Here is a 25,970-nt window from a genome sequence, read left to right as displayed (position 1 = left end):
GTTGTCTTGGCAACCATTTATATTCCACCATCAGCCATTGCTTAAAGTGCATGTGATGCCATCAGCTCTGTTGTCGCTAAGGTACAAACCCAGCACCCCAATGCATTTGTGGCTATATCTGGTGATTTTAATCTTGCCTCGCTCTCTGCTTTACTTCCAACATTTCAACAGTTTGTCAGCTGCTCTACCAGAGAAAACAAGACATTGGATTTGTGTTATACAAATGTAAAGAATGCATACATGTCCAAAACAAGACCTCCTCTGGGACAATCAGATCACAATCTTGTGTTTCTCTGCTCAGCATACAAACCACTTGTTCAGAGGCAACCTGTGACAAGAAGAACTGTGAAAAAATGGTCACAGGATGCTGAAGAAGCCCTACAGAGTTGTTTTGAGACCACAGATTGGATGACTCTCTGCCAAGGATATGAAGAGGACATCAATGCCATGACTGGATGTGTCACTGACTATATAAACCTCTGTGTGGAGACCATCATACCCACCAGAACAGTGAGATGCTTCACTAATAACAAACTCTGCATCACCAGTGGACTGAAGAATCTGCTAAATGAGAAAAAAGAGCCTTCAAGGAGGGAGACAGAAAATTATTGAGGAGTATACAAAAGCAACTGAAGATCAAGATCAGAGACAGCAAGGAGGCATACAGGAAGAAGCTGGAGAACAAACTACAGAGTAACAATATCAGAGATGTCTGGTCAGGGATGAAGAAGATCACAGGCTTCAACCAGAGACAGGATTGCACAGATGGCAGCCTGGACACAGCCAATGACCTGAACAAGTTCTTCAATAGGTTCAGTTCAGGTACAAACCCAGCATCCTCCTCGCCTGTCCCCAGCCAATCAGACATCCCATCCTTCTCTGATCCACAACATTTTCCTGTCACACGCCAGCTCTTTGGTCCTCTATTGCTGTCATGGACTCTTCTGGTTCTATACATCTGTCTTCAACCAAGTCAGGAGATGCTGCTGCCCCAGTTACCTCCCCCTCCCACCTATCTGTCTCTAGAAGTCAGGTGAAGAGGCAGCTGGAGAGACTGAACAGGAACAAGGCTGCAGGTCCAGATTGTGTCAGCCCCAGAGTACTGAAGGCCTGTGTAGAACAGCTCTGTGGGATTCTGCAGCACCTCTTCAACCTCAGCCTGGCCCAGGAGAAGGTTCCAGTCCAGTGGAAGACATCCTGCCTTGTTCCAGTTCCAAAGAAAACTCGCCCATCAGTCAATGATGACTACAGACTGGTTGCCCTGACATCCCATATCATGAAGGTCCTGGAGAGACTCCTGTTGGTCCACCTGTATAAGCAAACTAGAACACATCAGGACCCGCTGCAGTTTGCTTATTGCCATGGAGTTGGAGTTGAAGATGCCATATTCCAGCTGCTTCAACCAATCCACTGTCATCTGGAAAAAGCAGGCAGCACTGTGAGGGTCATGTTCTTTGATTTCTCCGGTGCATTTAACACAATCCAGCCTGATGTACTTTGCCAGAAACTCCAGAAGACACAGGTGGGAGCCTCATCTATCGCCTGGATTAAAGACTACCTGACAAACAGACCACAGTTTGTGAGGCTGAAGAACTGCACATCAAACCAGGTGATCAGTAACATTGGAGCACCACAGGGGACTGTACTCTCACCATTTCTTTTCACCCTGTACACCTCAGACTTCCAGTACAAATCAGAGACCTGTCATCTACAGAAATACGCAGATGACTCTGCAGATGTCGGGTGTACCAGAGATGGACAGGAAGCTGAGTACAGAGAGCTGGTGGAGCGCTTTGTGGCATGATGTGGAAAATATCATCTGACCTTGAACGTGAACTAAACAAAGGAGATGATTTTAGACTTCAGAAGAAACAGGGTGGAGTCAAACACTGTTTCCATCATGGGAGAAGAAGTGGAGGTGGTTAAGGAATACAAGTACCTTGGAGTTCACCTGCACAACAGACTGGACTGGAGAAAGAACAGCGAAGCTGTTTACAAGAAGGGACACAGCAGACTGCACTTCTTGAGGATGCTTAGGTCCTACAATGTCTGTAGCAAGATGCTGCAGATCTTCTAAAGTCTATTGTTGAGAGTGCAATCTCTTCAGCCATCGTCTGTTGGGGTAGTAGCATCAGTGTTTTTCTCCCCAGAAGAAGCTACAATGATGTTCTGCTGAGCTGTGGTGGCCTCATGGAGGGGGCCATCGTCTAGCACACTGCTGCTAACCACTTAAACATTCTCCCTCTCCTAACTTTTTGCTTTCCTTGACGTTGGATGTGCTACTGCTAGTTTATCCGTTTAATTATAGATCCACTAGGATTAATACAATAAAGTTTATCTCTCACCAAATAGAATTTGACTAAGAAATAACAATATAACTATAGACACATTACTTTGTGTGTGTGTGTGTGTGTGTGTGTGTGTGTGTGTGTGTGTGTGTGTGTGTGTGTGTGTGTGTGTGCGCGCGCGCGCGTGCATGTGTGTCTTCTCGATCCCCAGTGAGTCGTGGAGGATGGCTGCTTATACTGAGCCAGGATTCTCTGGAGGTTTCTTCCTGTTAAAAGGGAGTTTTCCTCTCCACTGTTGCTTTATGCTTGCTTAGTATGAGGACTGCTGTAAAGTCACTGACACTAGTCAGTGACTTGATGCAATTTGCTGGGTTCCTTATATAGGAAACATTTATGATTGGCTTAATGAACTGACCTGAATTGGAATGTTTATTGTGTGAAGTGCCTTGAGACGACTCTTGTCGTGATTTGGCGCTATATAAATACAATTTAATTGAATTGAATTCAAATGGCTCCTCTCAACATGGAGGAGCAGCGAGTCTCCGAGCCCCTCCCGGCTGACTGAGCTTCTCACCCTATCTCTGAGGGAGAGCCCAGACATCCTGCAGAGAAAACTCATTTCGGCCGCTTGCATCCGCAATCTCGTTCTGTCACTACCCAAAGCTCATGACCATAGGTGAGGGTAAGAACGTAGGTTGACTGGCAACAGTGACCGAAACAGTGTTGTTGAAACAGCAACAGGCAAATTAAGCAGTTTGGAAGTTAAATTTTAAAACAACTGATAAAACTGACATGGTCTTTTTTCTGAAATGTTTGTGGTTTACGCCAAAGTAGCCAACCACAGGGACCAATTTTCTTGTCACAGTGTGGAGGGAAGGTGAGGGAGGAAGAGCAGATCCTTCAGGCAGGTAAATCAACCCAGGCCAGACAGCAGCAGACATTTGGTTCCTCTTTAATGGTCAGGAGTGCAGACACGACAGGGTAGACAGATGTGAACATAAACTGACATGTAACGAGTATGAACCGACAAAACCACAAGCAACACACAAGGCTTATGTACACACTGGGATGGGCAATCAGGTAACAAAAGGCAGGTGGACACAATTGAGGAAAAACTCAAGGCACAGGGGAGAAATAATGTGACATTTCTAGGGTTAAAAAAGAAAAAAAAATCAACTTCTTTGAATTATGAGTTCTGCATGGAGGAAAAGATGCAGCCATCAAACCAAAGACAGCCAGCGAGGTGATAGAAGTAATAAAGCATGGAGGTGTAAATGTTATTATAAGCGACTAAGCTCTGAAACGGCTCATTCTTGAAGGTATTGAAAATAAATTTCAAGAATGGCACAATTGCCCTAACTTGGATTGAGGTAGCTGTCATATTTTGTACAGAATTTTTTTAGTCAAAAGTATGCATGATGAAAAATATGTAAAGATGGTCCCTGAAAAATTTAAAATTTATATATATTTTATGTGGAGGGGACCTGCATATATTAGTTTTGGTTTATATAGGTATCAGACATTAAATTTAGACTATATTGATATATTTGTTAAAATCCAGTATCCCTAATTGATTTGAGCTGATTTTTTCGGTACATGGTGTCAATTCTCATCCTCACCAACAGATGGCAGCATTCACTCAAAATTATTTACAGTTAGGAGTCCACATGGTGGCATAGAGAAGAAGACCGAGAAAGAGAAACATACACACAGAGATAAAAGATGCTCTGCATCTTCCTACTCATTTGTCTTCATTGACAGGCCGATGACACAGACCTGTCTTATCAGCCTCAAGGATTCCTCGTTTCTCTGATAGATGGGACACACTCAAACGTCTGACACTTTTTAGTACCGCAGTCAGAGTTTTAATTTATTCCATCTATTTTTACTGTTGAAAACAATTATAGTCATAATGTAAAAACATAATTAAACACAAAATAATTTATTTTATCTCTAAAATTTCCATTCTAAGCTATTCTTTTTAAATTGACCTTCGTTTTTCAGATATGTGCCATTTCTCATGATTTTATCATTTTTATTTCAGTCTCTTTCCCATCATCTTTGCAGGAGGTGTGCAGGAGGAATCTCTGAGATCCGTTTATCTCACCTTCATCTCTGCTGCAGTAGCATTACAGGTGGAGACTCAGCGCTTCGAGATCTTTGATAACAGAAAAGATTTTCGGCATGAATTTAAGAAAGCAGGAGATGTGAAAAGCATGTTACTCAGGTGACATCTTCATGAGATGGACAGGGGTCCTGCTAAAGCAGAGCAGGATGCCAAGGTCAGCATCATAATCCATGGCCTAATTCGTGATGGATTAGATAATGATTTTAAAAAAATACCGCCTTTGGTTTTGATTAAGATTTATGGGGTAAGGAGATTAGATCCGACTAAATGCTATTACACTGGACAGAGTCCAATCCCTGAATTAATCCCAATGCCACAAAAAAAAAGAAAAAGAAAAAAAAAGAAAACTCATTACATGAAGAGATTAAGAAAAGCTCCATCCAACTCTCCTGGGATGTACACAAACCAGACTCCACCTAAAGGCATGACACAAAGTATACCATCTGATTCAAGTGATTTATAAACCATTAATGTCATTTATTGCTCCCTAATGTTAGAAATGTCAGTTCATTAGCCGGTGAAACCTGGGAACCGAAGGTCACTTTTATCCTGATCATTAAAATTCAGTTTCTTACCTTTTCCCTTTCAAGCATTATTTACACGCTAGCATTCAGTGATGTTGATGTGATCAGCTGGCATCCCGCTGATTCTTAATGATGTTGCTGATCATTAAATGTTAAGAGTGCCAGAGGTTTCAGTGCTTTAAATCCACTTGCAGTTTGCTGACTGGGTTTCAGGAGGAGCAGAGCTAGAGGAATAAAAGGAGGGCAGAATAACTGAAAATGTGAATCGGAAATGATTAAACGAGATGGACAAGAGGTGGAAGAATCAAGGTAGATGAATAAATTAATCATGTTAGCGTTGATTATTTTTTTTCACTCTGAAGGTTTTCAGACAACTGGAACAAACCCGGATATGCATGAAATATTTATATCTGCTCTGTGAATCAACGGTGCATCATAGGTACAGCAATAAATATGTCTAATTTTCGGACATTTCTAAGTTTTAATAAAATAACTACTACCTATAAACCACTTGTAATATGTAGGAACTAAGATTTACTTTAGCTTCTTTAGTAACTAACCTGCTTTCCTGTGGAAATCAATAATGTTGTAATGGCCACGGAGAAACACTTCATTCTGAGAAAAGCTGGTTTAAAAGTTAAATATGGAACACAAACAGCAAAGCGACATCTATTGTTTGGAGGTTGTACTCACAATAATAAAACAAGGTTTCCAGACTTCGGGATAGGTTTGCTGCCGATTCAAGTATTTTTTTATTTGGCTCCATCTGTTGTGGGCTTCACTTGGCTTTAGGTCTTTTATGATCGCTCCTTATTTGAGAATGATGACATCTTCTGGGCTCAGAAGCAACTGCTTGACTTGCCAGACTCGCTGTGCCGAGCAGACTGTTTAGCAATTTGCAATGGCGCCCTTTGTTGGCTGTTAGATGTAAACATAAACCCAGTGTTGTGCCTGTCAAAGTACATATTTGATTATTTTTTTAAATAAAATATAGCTTTTAAAGGAAATACTGTACCTTCATTCTGCACACCTCTAAATGCCCCGTGTAGGAATTATTTTTATTTCTATTAAATTGTTCCATATTCAACCTTTAACACGTCATTGGCAGCCAGAGACCCTTCAATTACAATGCCCCAATCCACTTCAGAGTCATCATAAAAACACTGGTGGTAGTAATGTTAACTGCAGAAGAATGATGCTAACTTGAGCCACTGCTAACACTGGCCCAAGCTTCTTCTAATGCTAGCATGAGCTACTGCTAACATCCTTGTTGGATGACAGGAAAACAACAAAGAAGAAGGTCAGAACACACGTAACATTCTAGAATGTACTGGGAATCTCTAAGATTTGAAAGAATGTCTGATAGCAGTGGTAATGCTAACCGAAGCTACTGCTAACACTAGCATGAGCTACTGTGAATATAGATTTTGAATGAATGCCAGATAAAGCCATTTAATTATCCTGATTCTGTACATGACCGACTTGCTAGCTTCAGGTAGCATTATAAAGCCGTCAGGGTAAACCAGCCAATCAGCACAGAGCTTATTTAATATTAACACCCTGGGAGAATGAGCAGGGCAAACCAATCTGTCATTTTTAAAGGCTTTTTATCGAGTTGGGTTTGGCCATTTGTCAGTGCTCCTGAGCCATTTTGAGCCCCAATAAAGTTTGCATCCAAATAGAAGCTCAAAGAACAGTTTCCAGTTGTAAAAGTAAACATTACATTATCCAGTTTTCAACAAACTTTTGCCAGTTTAGTCAATTTGCCAATGTGTTAAAAAATCTGTGGATGACTGAAAGTCAATTCTATTGAGATTTGTTAAAAACATTATAAATAAATTAGCTAAAGCTGTAAAATAAGAAAAAATCCATCCATCCATTTTCATCCGCTTATCCAGAGATGGGTCGCGGGGGCAGTAGCCTAAGGCGAGAGGCCCAGACTTCCCTCTCCCCAGCCACTTGGGCCAGCTCCTCTGGGGGAAACCCAAGGCGTTCCTGGCCAGGTGAGAGACATAGTCCCTCCACCGTGTCCTGGGTCTACCTTTAGGTCTCCTCCCGGTTGGACGTGCCTGAAAAACCTCACCAGGGAGGCGTCCAGGAGGCATCCTGACCAGATGCCCGAGCCACCTCAACTGGCTACTCTCGATGTGGAGGAGCAACGGGTCTACTCCGAGCCCCTCCCGAATGGCCGAGCTTCTCACCCTATCTCTAAGAGAGAGCCCAGCCACTCTTCGGAGAAAACTCATTTCGGCCGCTTGTTTCCGCAATCTCGTTCTTTCGGTCTCTACCCAAAGCTCATGACCATAAGCGTGGATAGACGGGTGAATCGAGAGCTTCGCCTTCTGACTCAGCTCTCTCTTCACATCGACAGACCGGTACAACGCCCACATCACTGCAGATGCAGCACCAATCCGCCTATCGATCTCACGCTCCAGTTTTCCCTCACTCGTGAACAAGACCCCAAGATACTTAAACTCCTCCACTTGGGGCAGGACCTCATCCCTGATCCGGAGAAGGCATTCTACCATTTTCCGAATCAAGACCATGGTCTCAGATTTAGAGGAGCTGATTCTCATCCCAGCTGCTTCACACTCGGCTGCGAACTGCTCCAGCGAAACCTGAAGATCATGTTCTGATGAAGCCAACAGGACCACATCATCTGCAAAAAGAAGAGACCTGATCCTCAGGCCACCAAAACGGATGCCCTCCACACCTTGGCTGTGCCTAGAAATCCTGTCCATAAAGGTTATGAACAGAATCGGTGAAAAAGGGCAGCCTTGGCGGAGTCCAACTCTCACTGGGAACGAGCCCGACTTACTGCCGGCAATGCGGACCAAGCTCTGAAACCGGACATACAGGGACCTAACAGCCCGTATTAGAGGGCCTGGTACCCCATACTCCTGGAGTACCCCCACAGGGTCCCCCGAGGGACGAGGTCAAAAGCCTTCTCCAAATCCACAAAACACACGCACCCTCCAGGATCCCCCTAAGGGTATAGAGCTGGTCCAGTGTTCCACGGCCAGGACGAAAACCACATTGCTCCTCCTGAATCTGAGGTTCAACAATCCAACGGACCCTTCTCTCCAGAACCCCTGAATAGACCTTACCAGGAAGGCTCAGGAGTGTGATCCCCCTGTAGTTGGAACACACCCTGCAGTCCCCCTTTTTAAATAAGGGGACCACCACCCCGGTCTGTCAGTCCAGTGGGACTGCCCCTGATGCCCACGCAATATTGCAGAGCCGCGTCGGCCAACACAGCCCCACAACATTCAGAGCCTTAAGGAACTCCGGGCGGATCTCATCCACCCTTGGACCCTTGCCACAGAGGAGTTTTTTAACCACCTCAGTGACCTCAGCACCAGAGATTTGAGAGGCCAGCTCAAAGTCCCCAGACTCTGCTTCCTCACTGGAAGACGTGTCGGTGGGATTGAGGAGGTCTCCAAAGTATTCTGCCCACCGATCCACAACGTCCTGAGTAGAGGTCAGCAGCACACCGTCCCCACTATAGATAGTGTTGGTAACGCACTGCTTTCCCCCCCTGAGGCGCCGGATGGTGGACCAGAATCTCCTCGAAGCCGTACAGAAGTCTTGTTCCATGGTCTCACCAAACTCCTCCCATGCTTTTGCCTTGGCGACCACCCGAGCCGCGTTCCACTTAGACTGCCGGTACCCGTCAGCTGCCTCTGGAGTCCCACAGGCCAAAAAGACCTGATAGGACTCTTTCTTCAGCTTGACGGCATCCCTAACCGCCAGTGTCCACCAGCGGGTTCGGGGGTTGCCACCATGACAGGCACCAACGATCCTGCGACTACAGCTCCAGTCGGCCGCCTCAATAAAGGAGGCACGGAACATGAAAAAATCATTAAAGGATTTTAATCAAATATTACCAAACTTTGTTGATGTTTTGAAATGATAAATGCTCAGATACATCAACGTTTGTAATCTGTGTAACTGTGACACATTTAGAATGATTGTTTAAAGATGTAAAAAAAAAAAAAAAAAACAAAAAAAAAAAAAAAACAAAGACAAAACAGATTATTTAAAGCGAACCGGGTCCATTTAAATGCACGCCATATTTAGATTATTTTCTCTAGGAATCAGATGAATTCATGTTTGGAAAACTTGCAAAAAAATTAAAAGAACAAACCAGGCTGTTTTTAAAACAGGTCTCTGACATGTATGGCTTTAAATGTAAATGATCCAATGGGACTTTGGCAGAAGGTATTCACTCTGAATGCATCGTGCTGGGAGGAAAGACATCACCCTCAGGCTTTCAAAACTGACAACTACAAAAAAAACTAAAATAAATGAATAAACAAGTTTCTTTACTCCCAGCTGAACACAGAAATTTTGCTTTCACTTCTACCCACCGAGAATTTATATTTTTTGCATTTAAAAACACATTTCTGATTTTGTCCTTCCCTTCTTCCCGTCTCGTGCCGACATCAGGCTATGGTGTGTGTGTGAGTGTGTCTGGTTTGACGTCTGTGATGTTGTGAGATATGAAACAGCAGGTGTGTTCCTGTTTTTCCTTAGAGGTTGTTATCTCTTCGTGTTGGCTTCGGACGGCTCAGTAACCCACTCTGAAGCTGCTTCGTGGGACGCCGGCAGGCAAACAAAAAATATGGCAACTGCCAGCAGTAAGCAACAACAACAACAAACAATCACGCACCCACTTGAAAAAAAAAATGCAATACAAAATTTTTATTCGGAAAAGCTGTTAAAGATGTATTACATTTACACATTGGGGTGGTTTGTAAAGCGTGCAGGCCAGACGCTGCATAGCTAAAACCGTGAGGGTGCAGCAGTGTTTTATTTCATTTGAGAGATTGTCATCCTTACAGTCATCATCTGCTTTTAACAGTCATCTGCATGTCACTTTGTTTTATACACACACATCAAGTTTAAAGGAGGAAAATCACTTTTCTAAATTTATTGGACCACAGACAGACCTGACAGGCGGGAAATGATCAAATGGTCTCTGATAAAAATTCCATCATGTTTCAGATTCGGTTCTCATGTGCTGGAGTCTCGTCTTCCTTCCCTTCTGGCCCCACGTCTGGGCTGACAGAGGACACACGGGGACCTCGCTGCGTTGTGTGGACGTGGCCTGCTCCGGATGCCTTTGTAACACTGAAGGGAAATCCCCAACTCCTCCATCATAGCACTAAAAGACATGCACTGTAAAGAAAGAAATGTGTGTCACATGTTATAGCTCTTTTTCTGAGTTTTAATGCATCAAAAAGATAGAATCATAAAGTAAAACTGCTGCTAAGTTTACAGTGGTGCCCCTAAGTGGGGGCCAGTACTTCTGCTATCATAAATTTGCTGGCCCCCCAGTTTCCCCCCATCCAGACAGCTGTTATTTTTCATGGCAAAAGAAACTAAAAAAGTGGTCTTATATTAGAAGGTGAGTCACTGACTCTCGTAAAGCAGTATTTTGTAAATAATCTGTTTATGGCAACATCATAAAATTGTCTTGAAGCCTTGGAATTTGGGGCTGGCATCCTAAGATTCCCCTTTAAAACATCTATCCAGAGTTTTCCTAGCCTGGTCAGCCATGCCAATGCTTCCTATGGGAAGCAAATGGCCTTATAACGCTCCTATTGAAATAACCCCACCCCCTGAGAATTCTAACGGAGCCAATCGGCGCCGAGTGGCGTACGTCACACACCGTGGCGCTCCGTTTCTCATAAACAGTGAAGATGGCGTCTAAAGCGGAGTTCGCTGCGGCTCTGTCGTCCTCATCGTCTTCCTCCGCTCATCCAGGTCCGGGTCACGGGGGCAGCATACCAACTAGGGAGCTCCAGACTGTCCTCTCCCCAACCACCTCCACCAGTTCCTCCGGCAGGACCCCAAGGCGTTCCCAGACCAGATTGGAGATGTAACCTCTCCAACCTGTCCTGGGTCGACCTGGGGGCCTCCTGCGGCTCTGTCCTCTGTTCTAAATGACTTGGTTATGTCTTTTAAAACCACAAAAAGAAAAAGTGCTAAAAGCCTTTCTTCTAAAGAAAGATGTTTGCGCCATCGCCAGATGCCATCTTTGACTGCAGAAGTAGCTAGACTAGCGGTGGATAGCAACATTCAAGGACCAGGATTGTCTTTCCATGACCTAGTCTGACGCAGGGTTGGTTAAATTTAGGGGGGAAAAATAGGGGTGTGTTTTAGTAATGTTGGCTGACTAGAGGTATGCGTTGACGAATGAGAGGCGTTACAGCCGTCATCACAGATGTAGGGAAAGGGGCTTGAGGTGCAATATATTTTGTGGCATCTAGATGGTGCCCTCTGAGAAAAAAGTCCAAATTTCTGCTTCAGGTGTGGACAAACAACCAAGATTAAATAAACAAAAACAAATAAATAAATAAAAATAAAGGACTTTTGCTTAACTTAAAAGCTGCAACGGATCTCTTAATTTTGCTCTTTCATTAAATATGATTTTGCAGAGCAACCTTCTTTTATTGTGTGATTAAAAAAAACAATTAGCTAGTTAATGATATGGTAATTATTTGAAACGATCAAAGAGCTGACCATCTGATCTGGAAAGCTTCGGGCTTATTCAGTGCAGCAGAATATTAGATCCCATTAAAAACTCATCAATCCTCAATTGCGTTTTTTTTTCTTTCCCTTTTCACGTGTTTGGCTGATTAGTTCGTCCACAACAGTCATTTTGTTATAATCTTTTTATATTTGTGTTCAAGGACCACAGAAAGTCTTCTTTCATCCCGTGGCTTTGCCGAAGGCTTCCCAAACAAATCAGTCGCCCTTTGAGATTTCTCATTTCTTCTGATGGCTCCAGTGGAAATTCCAACATTTGTACTCTTTAACGTCTAAATAATCTTGAGTAAAATGTTTTATTCATACACTACATATATATATATATATATATATATATATATATATATATATATATGCCCTGCAGCCATGTTCATAAAATCCTTCCAAGCAGTTGTTTGAAAAGGAGTAGGCAGAAGTATATACTTATGTAGCCCTACCCCCTCAGGTGTACATCCTCATCATCTCAATTTGAACAACAAAACATTTACAATGGGCTGCATGGTGGCGCAGTGGTTAACACTGTTGCCTCGCAGCACGACGGTCGCAGGTTCAAAACTCAGCTGTGGCCTTTCTGCGTGGAGTTGCGTGTTCTCCCCATGCATGCGTGGGTTTCCTCCGGGTACTCCGGTTTTCCCCACAGATCACAACATGCCCTACAGGTTATCAATTGTAAGTCGCTTTGGATAAAAGCGTCTGCTAAGCGAATAAACAATAAACATAAACAATGCCTTCAAACAAACAGAAAAATAATTCTCATGTTCAACTAGAACTATATTTAGATTTGCTAAGTTGTAGAAGAGATCAAACTTCAGTTTGCATGCCGTCCTGGGTTACTTGCATTTTCTTCGTTCTTATACTTATTTAACATTTCTTGTTTGAGTTTTATTTTGAACTGGTTTATATCACTACTGACCTTTATTTCTTCTGTTAACTCATTCCAGAATTTAACGCCCGCTATAGAGATAGACATTGTTTTCAATGTTGTTCTTACTCTTTTTACTTTTAAATTCCACTTCCCTCTAAAATTATACCTCCCTTCTCTTTAGAACCGTTTACTTATTTCAATTGGGAGCATCCCTTTCCTCACCTTATATATTATTTGTACTGTTTTAAACTTGACCAGGTCCTGGAATTTTAAAGCTTGCATCTTAGTATAGAGTGCGTTTTTATGAGCCCTATACCCCTCGTGATTTATTAGTCTAATAGCCCTTTTCTGCATTATGATTATAGTCTGAATATTACTTTTATATGTGTTTCCCCAAACCTCAACACAATAACTCATGTATGGTAATAGTAAAGCACAATATAACATATATAATGTTTTCCTATCCAGAAAATGTTTTACTTTCCCCAAGACAGCAATGCCCCGTGCTAACTTTTCCCTCACATAAGTGATGTGTGATTTCCAACAGGCCTTATGATCAATGATCACCCCAAGAAGTTTTATGGTATTAACCCTTTCTAGATATACATTATCAACACAAATTTCAATGTTAATGTTTTCCTTATAGTTTCTGAATAATATAAATTTTGTTTTATTTAAATTTAAGGACCATTTGTTTCTATCAAACCACTTCTTTAATATCTTTAACTCCTGTGTGATCACCTCCACAACCTGTTGAAACTCCCCACTTGAACAAAGTATATTGGTATCATCTGCAAAAATTACAAACTTTAGTATCTTCGATACTTTACAAATATCATTTATATACATTATAAACATTTTGGTCCCAATACTGATCCTTGAGGTACTCCACACTCAATATCCATCAATTTAGATTTAAACTAATTTATTTGTACATATTGCTGTTGATTCATCACATAGCTTTTTATCCAATCCAATACCACACACCTAAACCCATATTTCTCCAGTTTGATTATTAGAATTTTGTGGTCAACAGTATCAAATGCTTTTTTTAGATCTAGAAAAAACTCTAAGTGCATACTTCTTGTTATCCATACATTCCGTTATTTCTTCCATTAAAACAATCAGTGTTGATCTGTTATTTCTAAACCCATACTGGCAATTTGCCAACAGATCATGTTTATCCACAAAGTTATTAAATCTTTTTAGAAATAGTTTTTCCAGTATCTTAGAAACTGGCAGAGTACCGACCCTGGTCTATAATTTGTAAAACAATGCTTTTCACCTGATTTATAAATGGGATAATTTTTGCTACTTTCATTTTTTGTGGAAAAACCCCTTCCTGGAAAGACAAATTAAAAATATATTGTAGCAGTTTTACAATACCATCAATTACTCTCTTTACTGTTACCATATCAATATCATGGAAGTCAGTACTTGTTTTGTTCTTAAGTCCACTGACAATATCATATATCTCCTTCTCTTCCACTGCTCTTAAAAACATTGAACTTGCATTCCTTTCAATGTTTCCTCCAGTCTCCCTTTCTATCAAATCAACCTTTATTTCCGCAGCTAGTTTTGACCCTGTATGTACAAAAAAGTCATTAAATTAATCTACTACTTCGTTCATTTTGCTAATAGTATATGTCCCTTCCATAAAATACCCAGGGCAGTCATTAGTCCTTGGTGCATTTTTTATTATACTATTTAATACATTCCAAATCCCTTTCATGCTATCTTTATTATCTTCTAACTTTTTGATGAAGTATTCTTTTTTACAAGTTCTCATTATGTTAATTAATTTATTTGTATTATTTTTATATTTCTTTTCAGATTCTGTAGTTCTATTTTTAATGAATTATCTATATAAAGTGTTTTTTACAGGCATTTTGCAGTCCCTTCGTCATCCATGGTCTTCCTGTATACTTGTCTTTCCTGTTGACTTCAATAAGTAGGCTGTTTATCTCTAATAAGGTCATGAATATACTTAAGAATGCCTCATAGGCTTTATTGACATCCTTGTGTTTATATACAATAGTCTTGTTTTATTAACTCCGTTTTGAGACACTGCATTGTCTTTTCTGTTCTAATTGTTTTATATTTCATCTTACCTACATTTCTATGAACTTTATAGCAACAGTCATAAGTTACAAAAACTGGTAAGTGGTCACTTATATAATTTATCAATATCCCGCCTTTTATATTTTCTTCCATTACATTTGTAAAAATATTATCTAATAGAGTTGCACCATGAGTGGTTATTCTCGTCGGTCTTGTTATCAGGGGAAATAATCCCATACAATACATTGACTCAATAAATTCTTCAGTACTCTTATTATGATTCGGGTTCAATAAATCAATATTAAAGTCTCCACAAATAAACATTCTCTTCTGATTCAGATTTGTGTACAAGTCCTCCATAATGTCCTTAAAAGTCTCAATCTTTGATCCTGGTTTTCTATATATGCAACTAACAATGATATTTTTCTGTTTTTTCATATAGAATTCCACTGTTATACATTCCATCACTCCATCTACCACCCTCGTCATTTTACTAATTTTTTCAAACCTTAAATTTGTTTCAACATAGAGTGCCACCCCACCTCCTTTTCTATTTGTCCTATCTAGATGGAGGAACTCATATCCCTCCATCTCAAAATCCTCTTCTTTTCCAGTGTTTATCCAAGTCTCTGATATTGCTATCACATCAAATGGTTGATTAAACTGTGCTATATATGCTTTAATGTATTGAAAGTTTGCATATAGACTTCTACTATTGAAATGAACCATAGTTATATTCTTACCCCACTCTATGTTCCTTTTAAATTGTTCCATTGTATAATAATTACAGTCCTTTAACATTTTAGTAAAAAAAATTACAGTCAGGATCTATATTCAATTCAATTCAAGTTTATTTATATAGCGCCAAATCACGACAAGAGTCGTCTCAAGGCACTTCACTATATTGCTATCATACCCCAATGTCCCAGTTTCAGCATCCATTTGATTTGTTACTTAAAATCTGTCAGCCATCTGACTTTATTATATATCTTATCCACACACCATCACCTCTAACAGTACTTCGTCTAGGCCAAGTACCATCCTATTTGACAATTCATTACAAGTACCATCGACCATCCCAATGCTTTGGCTTAGATTTTATCAGCCGTATTTTTCCAGGTCCATCAGCTCTTTAATGACTAAGACCTGTGCCTGCTCCAGTGTTCCATTTAACTTAATGAACACCTTACAATCTGTTGTCCAGGTTGACTGTATTTCTGTTTTCTTAATAATCTTGCTTGTCTTGGAATATCTGCATTTTTCTTGGTTAGATGTTCATTAACATACATATTCGTTCCTTTCAACTTTCTTCCTTTCTTCAGTAGCTGTTTTTTTGCTTCCTATTAACAAATCGTATAATAATGGCAGGTTTTTGATTCTTGTTTTTGCTTGGAAGAGTACGGCACCCCTCAATGTCCTTACTATCCATTGCAATACCTTTACTATTGAAAAAGGCTAGTAAAGGTATTGAAATAAGCTACTCAAACTGCTCTTTTCTTCTTTAATTCTTCCTGAGATCCGGGTACTAAATGTTCTTCAGTCTGCTCGGCTCTAGCCATAAACTTTTTAATCCCCTGTGTGTGGGTAACTTTAGCTTTCTGCCTCCCAGCAAGCTCACACCAATCCCTCTTAGCATCCGTAACCAGCGCTGAACTCACTGTTGAGCTCTCCTCCGGACGCAGATCCTCACCCACTGCTTAAAATCTATTCCAAATGTATCAGTCCATGTCTTAAATCTTACTGTTCTTCAAGCTAATTTTATATGCATGTATTAAAGCCTAATGAGGCATAACGCTGCAACCAAGAATATTAATATTTAATGTTTATAAAGAACATTTAAAACAGCATTAATTATAAAAGAAATAATAAAATATACAAATATGTATTCTTAAATTGAATTCAATTCAATAAAATAAATTAATTAATTATTCAAAAGCAATAACACAAAAAATAATGAAAGCAAGGTACTTGCATTACTGTACAAGAATTAGCTGAAAGCAGCTTCAGCTTTGACTAAAAACACATTCAAAATGAGGCAATAAATTTCAAAGTCAAGTTGATTAGTTTGTTCTATTTCAGAGTTCAGTGTTAAAGCGTTGTATTTTTTTTTAAGAAGAAAGCCCAGAATAACGTCCGTGCCTCGTAAAGCCATGTTGGGAAAACTCTGAAGGCTTGTTTACTGTTATTTAATGAATTAGAGTTTTTATCCTTGCATTATTAGAATAATATGCTAGCTATTGTTTTGATGGCATGATGTCATTTCCTGTGATGTTTGTAAATGTTACCCCTACTTCACACTAGAGGCATCAGCGTCGCGGAACAGCAGCAGAACATTGCTGCTTCAAATAGAATCCATAATGGTCTATGGGGTTGATCCAAACAGACCACAGTGCAGACATTTTCAGGCGTGTCCCAGAGGTAGCTCGCCACGCTGCAGAACATAGGATTGGTTTCTTGCAACATGTCAATCTCTGCAGCGTAGAGCTAGACAGGAAATGACAAAGTTTCAGTGTAAAATGTCTGGTAAATTTCAAACTAAAGACAATTGCTACGATGTGATTTATAAGATTACGTCCATTCATGTGACCTAACAGCTTATTTACTCCCAGCAACTGTAGTGCAAATGTATGTTTTTTTCATGGCTTTAATCCTGGCAGTGGAGAGGAACAACACTATATATGACATCAAACAGCGATATCCTTCTTCTTTTAGGTTTAAAGGTGGATGCCATAAAGAAACCGTGACCTTTGAAGTCTCGAGGGATTTTATGATCTCACAAGTCCGGCGGAGAAGCCGCTCCGTGGCTGAGACTTTCCCAGTGTGGATTTGGGGACAGCGGTATCTCAGAAGGTAGAGCGGGTTGTCCAGCAATCGGAAGGTTGCAGGTTCAATCCCAGCTCCGTCCAGAGAATGCTGCTGTTGTGTCCTTGGGCAAGGCACTTAACCCACCTTGACTGCTGGTGGTGGTCGGAGGGACAGGTGGTGCCTGTGTTCAGCAGGCCTCGCCTATGTCAGTGAGCCCCAGGGCAGCTGTGGCTACAATGAAGCTCATCATCACCAGCATGTGAATGGGTGGATGAGTGGATGACTGATTGTGTTGTGAAGCACCTTCGGGGGGTTGTAGAATCCTAAGAAGGCTCTATAGAAATACAGACATTTACCAGCAGCAAAGTGCACAAGTAAACTGTTCCGCTGCCGTTCCGCACCGCTGATGCCTCCAGTGTGAAGTCGGAGTTACTGTACTTAGTGAACATTGTGCTGAAGCTTGATTTGAGAAAATCATGAATATAATTGAAATCACAAGTTTTGTCGGAATAATCACAACTCAATATTTTCCTAAAATCATTCAGCCCTATTACTTTCTGTTATCTTTAGTCTAAAATACTTCAGAAACAAGTGGTAAACAAACACGTTTCAGGAAATAAAAAGGTCTGGATCGGCTTTTAGTGTGAGAAAACAAGCAAACACGCAGGGATGGGAGTGATTTGGACTGAGTGCAGGTACACTGGGAGCACACCTGGTTACAAACCTATTGTCTACAGAGCTGCAGAGGCTACTCTGTGTCATCCCCCAGCAGCCTGCCGCTCTCCAGATCATTAGATAAGGAGCTGTCAGAGGAGGAAGTGGAGCCACGGCGCTGAAACTGACGAGACTGCAAGCCGTAAAAGAAACAAAAGGCCTGATGCAAAAAAATAAATAAAAACAGGATGGAGGAGAAAACATAAATGAGAAAAATTATAAAGGTATAACAACATGAAAGAACCAAAAAGAAAGCAAACTAAATGAATGTTCACATGCGTGGTGCTCATTCTTTAGCTTTGTTCTTTATAAAAGTAAAAAATGGAAAGGGTAAGATGGTCAAGATTTACAGCTTTTACAAAAAAAAAAATTTAAATGGCAAAAATAACATTTCTGTGGTCATTTATAGATTCCACATAAATAATCATAGTTTATAATTAAACTACAAATGTGTTTTTCATAGAACTTTTAATGAAAAGTCATCATAAACACACCTAATTTAGTTTGGCATATGTGTAAAGACGCTTAGCACGACCGTTAGTTTTTGTCTCAGCCTCACTTACCTCCTCTATGTCGGCGTTCCTTCGGGACTTGTAGATAAACTCTCCGATAGCCACGAAAACAGAGAGAACCAGTCCGGCGGCGAGGACTATAAAGATTCCACCAATGTTCTCCACGCCCAGAGCGCTGGCCTCCTTGTTGTCCTCCTCTGGACAGCCATTTCCTCTCCACCACTTCTCCTTCATCATGTGAAGCTTTCCTTCCTCCTGCAGCTGAAGGATCGCTATTGTGATTTTATCCCTGTATGGAGATCCTGGGGATGGAAGCAAATGATGCAACCATTCAAGCAACTTTCACGTTATTAGAGTCTGAAATAGAAAAAGTAAGAAAATAAATTTAAAAAAATACTTAGTAGAACCAAGTAATGCAAAAACAAAACAACCGAATAAGCTCCAATCAAAAATACAATAAGCTGATTGTCATTCTGTAGAAAATGTGTGATCTTTCTTAAGAAATCACTTCAGTTTTAATCTAAATGATGCCAGCCAGAGTTCAATCTGAGTTTTGCATGTAGGGATTTCCATATGTTAATCCCTTGTATAGAAAAAGCTGTTTATCCCAGAGAGGTTTTATGATTCCTGCAGAAATCTTCAGGAGTTTCTGACCTAAAGTCTCTGAGCGCATGGAAACAAGTTTAAGATTAGAAGATTGATTAAACAAGTACATTGAATCCGTTATATTCAGTGGGTTGAACTTGGCTTGATGGGATTTTCATGAAGGTGTTCTCGTGGAAAACAAGGACCAACTTTGACTCGGTTCCAGATAAACCCGGTTGCGGTTGTTTTCTCCATTTGAGGCTGCGTTGCAGCTGTTCCTTCACTGTGCGGTGCTCATTATTTTCAGCAATGTCACCTATTTCCTACAGGAAGAACAGCATGAGAGTAGCAAACAGCAGTACCAGGCTCGTCGGGCGGGCCCGCTGACATAAAGGGATTTTGGGTTTCTGCTGGATGTGTGTCACGTTCTTTATTTGTCTTAATGACAACCAAGAAAACAAACTGAGAAGTGGATTTACGCCTGACAGGAGGAGCTCAGATATGGTCTTCTTCATTGTGAACGTCATAATAATGGGTGGAAAATATGTAAATTGAGAAGAAAAGCAAAAATTTTTAAATCTGGATCAACAAAAGATGGGGAGGCATTTTGCTCTGTTTTGAGCTAAAATCTCATTTAATGTGTTAACGAATGGTTAATTTGAAAAGGAAATGTGTAATACCAGCCAAACATTTTCAGCCGCGTATCCAGTGTCAGGTCGTGGGGGGCAGTAGCCTAAGCAAGGAGGCCCAGACTTTCCTCTCCCCAGCCACTTGGGACAGCTCCTCCGGGGGAATCCCAAGGCCATCCGAGAAACATAGTCCCTCCAGCGTGTCCTGGGTCTTCCTTTGGGTCTCCTGCCCGGTCAGACGTGCCCAGAAAACATCACCAAAGAGGCATCCAGGAGGCATCCTAATCAGATGCCCAAACCACCTCAACTGGCTCCTCACAATTTGGAGGAGCAGCAGATCTACTCCAAGCCCCTCCTGGATGACTGAGCTTATCACCCTATCTCTAAGGGAGACGCCCTGCACAGAAAACTCATTTTGGCCACTTGTATCAGCGATATTGTTCTTTCGGTCACTACCCAAAGCTCGTGACCAGGTGAGGGTAGGAATGTAGATGAAACAGCAAATTGAGAGCTTTGCCCCCCGGCTCAGCTTTCTCTTCACCACAACAGACTGGTAGAACAACCACAGTAATGTAGATGCAGCAACAATCCACTTATTGATCTCACGCTCCATCTTTCCCTCACTCATGAACAAGATCCTGAAACACTTAACACCTCAACTTGACACAGGACCTCGTCCCTGACCTGAAGAAGGCATTCTACCCTCTTCCAATTCAAGATCATGGTCTCAAATTTAGAGGAGCTGATCCTCATCCCAGATGCTTCACACTCGGCTGCAAACCGTTATCTTTTAAATACCATCATCACTCTGAGTTTAACATGTATGCTGAACATGAAAACAACCTTCTACCCCTATTTCCTGCATGAGTCGCCTATAGTAAATAGACGGGGAAACTCTCTGTTCATCCTTGGCTTGTGACTGCAAAGGATTGTTGATCTAATGGCGAGGAGAGAGCAGAGTGCATATCAACTAGTAGAAGCTAACTATAAGCATTAGCAACTACACAAAATGGTAGAAAATGTCCTGGTTTATGTTATTTGTAGACATAAAATCTATTTTTTTTATAAATGAAATAAAAATAGACAAAAGCAGCAGATGAGTTGTGCTGCTCTCAGCCAATCAGCGGTGAGATGTCTGCATATCATGAATATTAATGAGCAGGACTCCAAATTCTGCCCTTTTCCATCGTTTCTTTTATGATCAACTTCTACTTCTTGACAAAAGAAGCAGTTTTTTTTCCAGAAAATGACTCAAGGCATCACCACCACCATACCACAGCGAAGGGCTGTTTCTCCTTCTCTGGTAATATTGAGCGGAGAACCACACAAGTGGTGTTCTGTTGCTAAATACGTGAGTGTGTAATTAGCGGAGGACCCAGGTAAGTGTGCTGGTTTGGTGAGACAGACAACCTGATGGTCCACATGATGCTTTTGGACCAAGTTGTGGTATTGGCTAAGGGTTTTAGACACATGCGAGATAATTTTTTTTTTCACTTTTTTTAATCACCACAGAATATTTATAGCTATACTATGTTAGAACGTTATTAACAGGCATACAAATGTTTTAAGATAGCTTGTTTTCCAGATTTGCAATTGTAACTTAAAGCATTGGTTTGGAACTGAAAGTTTTGACTAACTGGGTTCCTCTTACCGATAGGTGTTCCCACTCCGTAGCCCTTAGAGTCTATAAGCCCTCCAATCTGTGTAAGGTTGCAGTTTCTCTGGCTGATGTATTCAATGCTTGTGGACTCCATCAGCATGGCGTAGTCCGTTGTCAGGACTCGTGTGATGCCTTCCTTGTTATTCTTGACCAGGGCGGTCTTCCTGCTACTCATAAAGGCCCACATCTTCTCATACGTGGATATCTTAGACTTCTGAAAAGCCCAAACAGACGAGCAGGTAAGACGTATGATTCATTTGTGTCAAATACAAAGAGGTGGCATGCACAATACATGTTGCACACACACTTGACTAGATTAGCATGTAAAATACATCACGTTTCATTGTGGATATGTCTCTGGTTTGCCAGAGGAAACGGGACAGCTGTGTTCTAATTCCCCAGCAGCAATTTGTCGAAGTTACCAACACAGCCAGCTCCTTCCCATACAGGCAGCCATAATCGCTAGCTAAAATCTGGGAGGATAAAGCCCCGCATGATTCCAACACGCTGAGCCACAGGATGCGAAGGAAGTTGGTTGATGTGAGCCAGAAACTGGACAGCCCTAACTCAGTATATTCTAACATTATAGTAGATTATTGTAGTATATTATTTAGGTGCTTTTTAAAGGATTTTTCTTATTTTTTATTTCATTTATTATTAAAATAGAAAAAAAAAACATCACTAACAAATAAAATGAGGTTTCTCAAAACAAGAAAATGAAAAGGGAACAGAAAGAAGAAAACTTAAGTTATCTGCCCCTTTTTAACTAAAATGACATTTTTGCAATGAAATAACAATAATTATAAATTGGCCTATACAAAGTAGTTGCTTGACTGGTTTGCTAACTTGAGTTAAATTTTTAAAGAAGAATGAAAAAATTAATAGTAATAATAATTCAAAAAGCAAAAGGATTTTTGCACATACATATATACATTAAAGTGCATCACATGCCCATATGGTCGCACATACTTCATTTGAACATATAGATATAGATATACACACGTATCCACTACATATACACATAAAAAAACATGCATACCGGTACATATTTATACATACACACATGAATATACCTACACACATTCTGCTATAGCTTTATTTATTTATTTAATTTTTTTTAATATAATTGATTTTCAAGTATATGATTCCAGTATTTCACTTTTAATTAGTTTTTTGAAAGTAAATATCGTTTTCGCATCCTTGATTACATTACCTAGCTTATTCCATATTTTAACTCCATATATAGAGACACAGCGCTCCTTTATAAGTATTCTATGCTTAGGTATTGTAAATAATTCATGTCCTTTTAGTTCATGTTTACTCTGTCTTTTTATAAATCTTTTAAGTAAATTTTTTAGGAAGGATTTTTTGTTCGCATTATACGTAAATTTAGAAATATTGTAGTCCACTAGGTCATAGAATTTTAATGTTTTTGTTTTTATGAATAACAGGTTTGATGGATCTCTGTAATTACTCCTTATAATGATTCTTATTGCTTTTTTTGCAATATAGAATTTGTATAAGTTTTGTATGTTGTGCCCCAGATTTCTATACAATAGTTCAAATATGGTCAAATAAGTGAGTCCTATAATAAATATAGGGAGTTATCATCCAGTGACCATTTTACTCTATGTAACATTGCAATTGTTTTAGCTATTTTAGTTTTCACATTGTTTAAATGTGGCTTCCAAGATACATTTTCATCGATTATAACTCCCAAAATTTTGACTTCTTTTACTCTTGTAATATTAATATCATCTATATTTAATATACTTGTATCATTTGAGTTACTGTTACTAAATACCATGAAACATGATTTATCAGTGTTTAATGAGAAATTATTCCCATCAAGCGATAATTTTTTTTTCATCTCAGTTTGTACTGTTTCTACCATCTGTTTGATACTGTCTCCTGCATAATAAAAGGTAGTGTCATCTGAAAATAGAATACATTTTAATATATTTGATATAGAGGCAATATAATTCATATACATAATAAATAGTTTCGGACCCAGTACTGACCCTTGTGGTACTCCACAAGTAATATCACGTAGATTTGATTTAATGTCACTTATTTGTACATATTGTTTCCTATCATTCAATCAATCAATCAAAGATACTTTATTAATCCAAGAGGGAAATTATTCAAATAACTTGTTAACTATTATAGAGCCATTGCTTTAATTCCATATTTACTGTTTTTTAAGAAGAATTTCGTGATCTACTGTATCAAACACTTTTTTAAATCAATAAAAATACTTATGAAATGGTTCTTTTTGTCAATTGCTTCTGATATTTCTTCTGTAAGTTCCATTAGTACCTTGGAAGTTGAATGATTAGTTCTAAAACCATGACTGTCGTTTAATATATTTTCTTTCGTCAGGAATTCATCTAGCCTAGTAATAAATAGTTTTTCTAATATTTTTGAAAACTGCAACAATAAGGATATTGGTCTGTAATTGGAAAAAATTTGTTTTTCACCACTTTTGTATATCGGTATGACTTCGGTACATGTTTATGCAACAAGAGGGTAATAAAATGCCTTAAAACCTATTTGAAAAATAAGTTGTTTTGTAGAAACAGGTTCATCCCTTGAGTTCTGAGCTCATCATGATTAAACTGGAAGTTCACCTTAAAGAAGGTCATGGTGGATCCATCCCTCACTGCTCCGTATTCAATTCGTGTTTGTTTGGCGAGGTCATCTGCCGAGTCGATGGGCGCGTCCATTCTTTCCACAGTGAGGAAGGCAGCCAAGTTGGCCGTATAGGAGGAGATGATGATTAAAGTAAAAAACCACCAAATACCCCCGACTATACGTGTGGACAGAGCTTTAGGCATCACCTCTGAGCCTGTAGGCATATCAAAAGTAATGATTGATCAGCTGTGCACTAATTTTACAAAACATGATTTTTTTGTTCTATGAAATAACTTTTAAAGCTTGGTTCACTCGGTAAGATAATCAAGACGATTTTGACTAGATTTCTTAAAGTTGTGCTTGATTATGGTACCGACTCTTATGATAATCTTATAAGATAAATCTGCCTTTTGTGGTGTGTTATGAGTTCTTTGGTACTCTCCGAAGGACGTCGGGACAGCTCAGAAGATAAAACCGGGCTTTCAAACATGTTGGATTGTCTTGGTCCGACTTTTGGAGACAAACAAAAGCTGGTCAGAAAACAAGGTGATGGAAGAGTAATGCAGGCTCTTCCTCCACCATGTTTGTTTACTTTGAAATCATCTTTAATCTCACAAGTATTCCAATCTGAGTGTGGAATTTCCATGAGTGGAAGCGGTTTGTGTGTTGTGTATTTGCCGAGTTGCTGCACAGGGGACATTGGTGTATTCATGTTTTTTTTACCACCACGTGTGTGGGTCTCTCTCTCTTTGAAAATCGACCAACTATTTTAAATTTCCGCTGTGTGAACTGGACTTCAGATGCAGTTGCCTCAGTGTAAAATTTAAATCAAGAAGCAAAAATGTGTAAGGCACGACTAGCAACATCTAATAGAAAAACGGCCAAAAAAGGGAAATGGGATTAGGGTTAGAAAACTTAACAGATTTATTTATTACGTTAGTTGTTTTCAATGTGTGTCTTGTTTTAGTTTGGGATCGATAACTGATTTTTATCCACGTCACTTAGACAAAAGCAACATTCACAGAAAACAAAAAGATCACATTACTTTAAACTGAAAACAGATCAAATAAACAATCATCAGCAGAAACGGCATGAAATTAATGAACGTAAGACAAACAAAATGTGATTAATTTGGAAATGCCAACAAGGAGACCCTGTCGAGATCTTAACTGAAAACAAAAAATATCTATCTTATTCATATCTTGCAACATTTTCAAAATTCATTCATTTTCTGCTAAATTTGTTGCATCCTCTGGAACAGCTTCTTTGAAATCAGCTGCTTTAAAAGTAGGTGACGTACCTTGCCGCATGAGAGCTCCAATCCCAAACCAGAAACTGTTGAGTAAAGTGAAGTTGTTCTGTACCAGAGTTGATGAGGCATTGCATGAATGTGGATTGTACCACTCATAGGGGGTAAACCTTCAGAACGATGAGAGAAAAAAAAACAAAAGGAAAGAGAAATCCCACATTATTTACAAACCAGCTGCCTCATCTTCCTTACAAAAGTTTTACAAACCTACCTAAGAATTTTCTTTACTAATGAAATATTTCATTTTGGACTGTTTTTATTGTTTAGACCAATCAGCCCTTTGTTTGGCAGCAGTGGCGGTTTTACCATTAGGCATAGGTCGGTGGCTGCTTGGGGCCCCCTAGCCCTGACTGCTGGCACCCTTCTGTTAATGCCACAATGGACTATTCCTTTAAGATGCCGATGCACAATCAGGAAGTGATTGGTAGTCATTCCACTCCACTCCAGTTGGTGGCAGTAATGCACCAAATTGTTGTTTGCCAAGTGCCATGAGACCACAAATAAGATGAAGAATAGAAAGCAGAAAAAGAGAGGCGGGAGTGTTCGTAACAAACTCAAAGCAATAGTCAAAACATTAAGCATGAAATGGAGTTATCCTAGTGGCTCCAATAAGAGAAAGATGCAGCTTGCTTCAAAAAAAGCTTTTATCTTCACTTCCAAAAGTGACGTCTTTTTTCAATGTAAACATCAAAAGGAAGCAG

The 25,970-nt window shown here is 39.9% G+C and overlaps 1 protein-coding gene across 6 annotated transcripts in view; it reads right to left on the bottom strand.

The window, feature by feature from the left end:
* Positions 1–9,640: 9,640 nt before the first annotated feature.
* Positions 9,641–25,970, bottom strand: part of LOC107386956 (glutamate receptor ionotropic, kainate 1) — a 68,076-nt gene continuing 51,746 nt past the window's right edge. For 2 of the 6 annotated variants that reach the window (XM_015961663.3, XM_054730875.2), the window contains 6 exons: positions 25,261–25,379; positions 23,957–24,174; positions 21,318–21,540; positions 18,504–18,754; positions 17,951–18,100; positions 9,983–10,121 (listed from right to left, as the gene is read on the bottom strand). In XM_015961663.3, the coding sequence (XP_015817149.1) occupies positions 17,975–18,100; positions 18,504–18,754; positions 21,318–21,540; positions 23,957–24,174; positions 25,261–25,379 (937 nt within the window). In that variant the 3' untranslated portion in view covers positions 9,983–10,121; positions 17,951–17,974. Of the gene's footprint in view, positions 10,122–17,938; positions 18,101–18,503; positions 18,755–21,317; positions 21,541–23,956; positions 24,175–25,260; positions 25,380–25,970 lie in introns of all 6 variants that reach the window. The other 4 variants (XM_070555901.1, XM_054730873.2, XM_015961662.3 and 1 more) reach the window with 4 other exon arrangements.

The sequence above is a fragment of the Nothobranchius furzeri genome, chromosome 10 (genome assembly GCF_043380555.1).
Source record: "Nothobranchius furzeri strain GRZ-AD chromosome 10, NfurGRZ-RIMD1, whole genome shotgun sequence".
Lineage (NCBI taxonomy): Eukaryota > Metazoa > Chordata > Actinopteri > Cyprinodontiformes > Nothobranchiidae > Nothobranchius > Nothobranchius furzeri.
The sequence above is the reverse complement of the archived record's forward strand: the minus strand, read 5'-3'. Positions and strand labels throughout refer to the sequence as shown.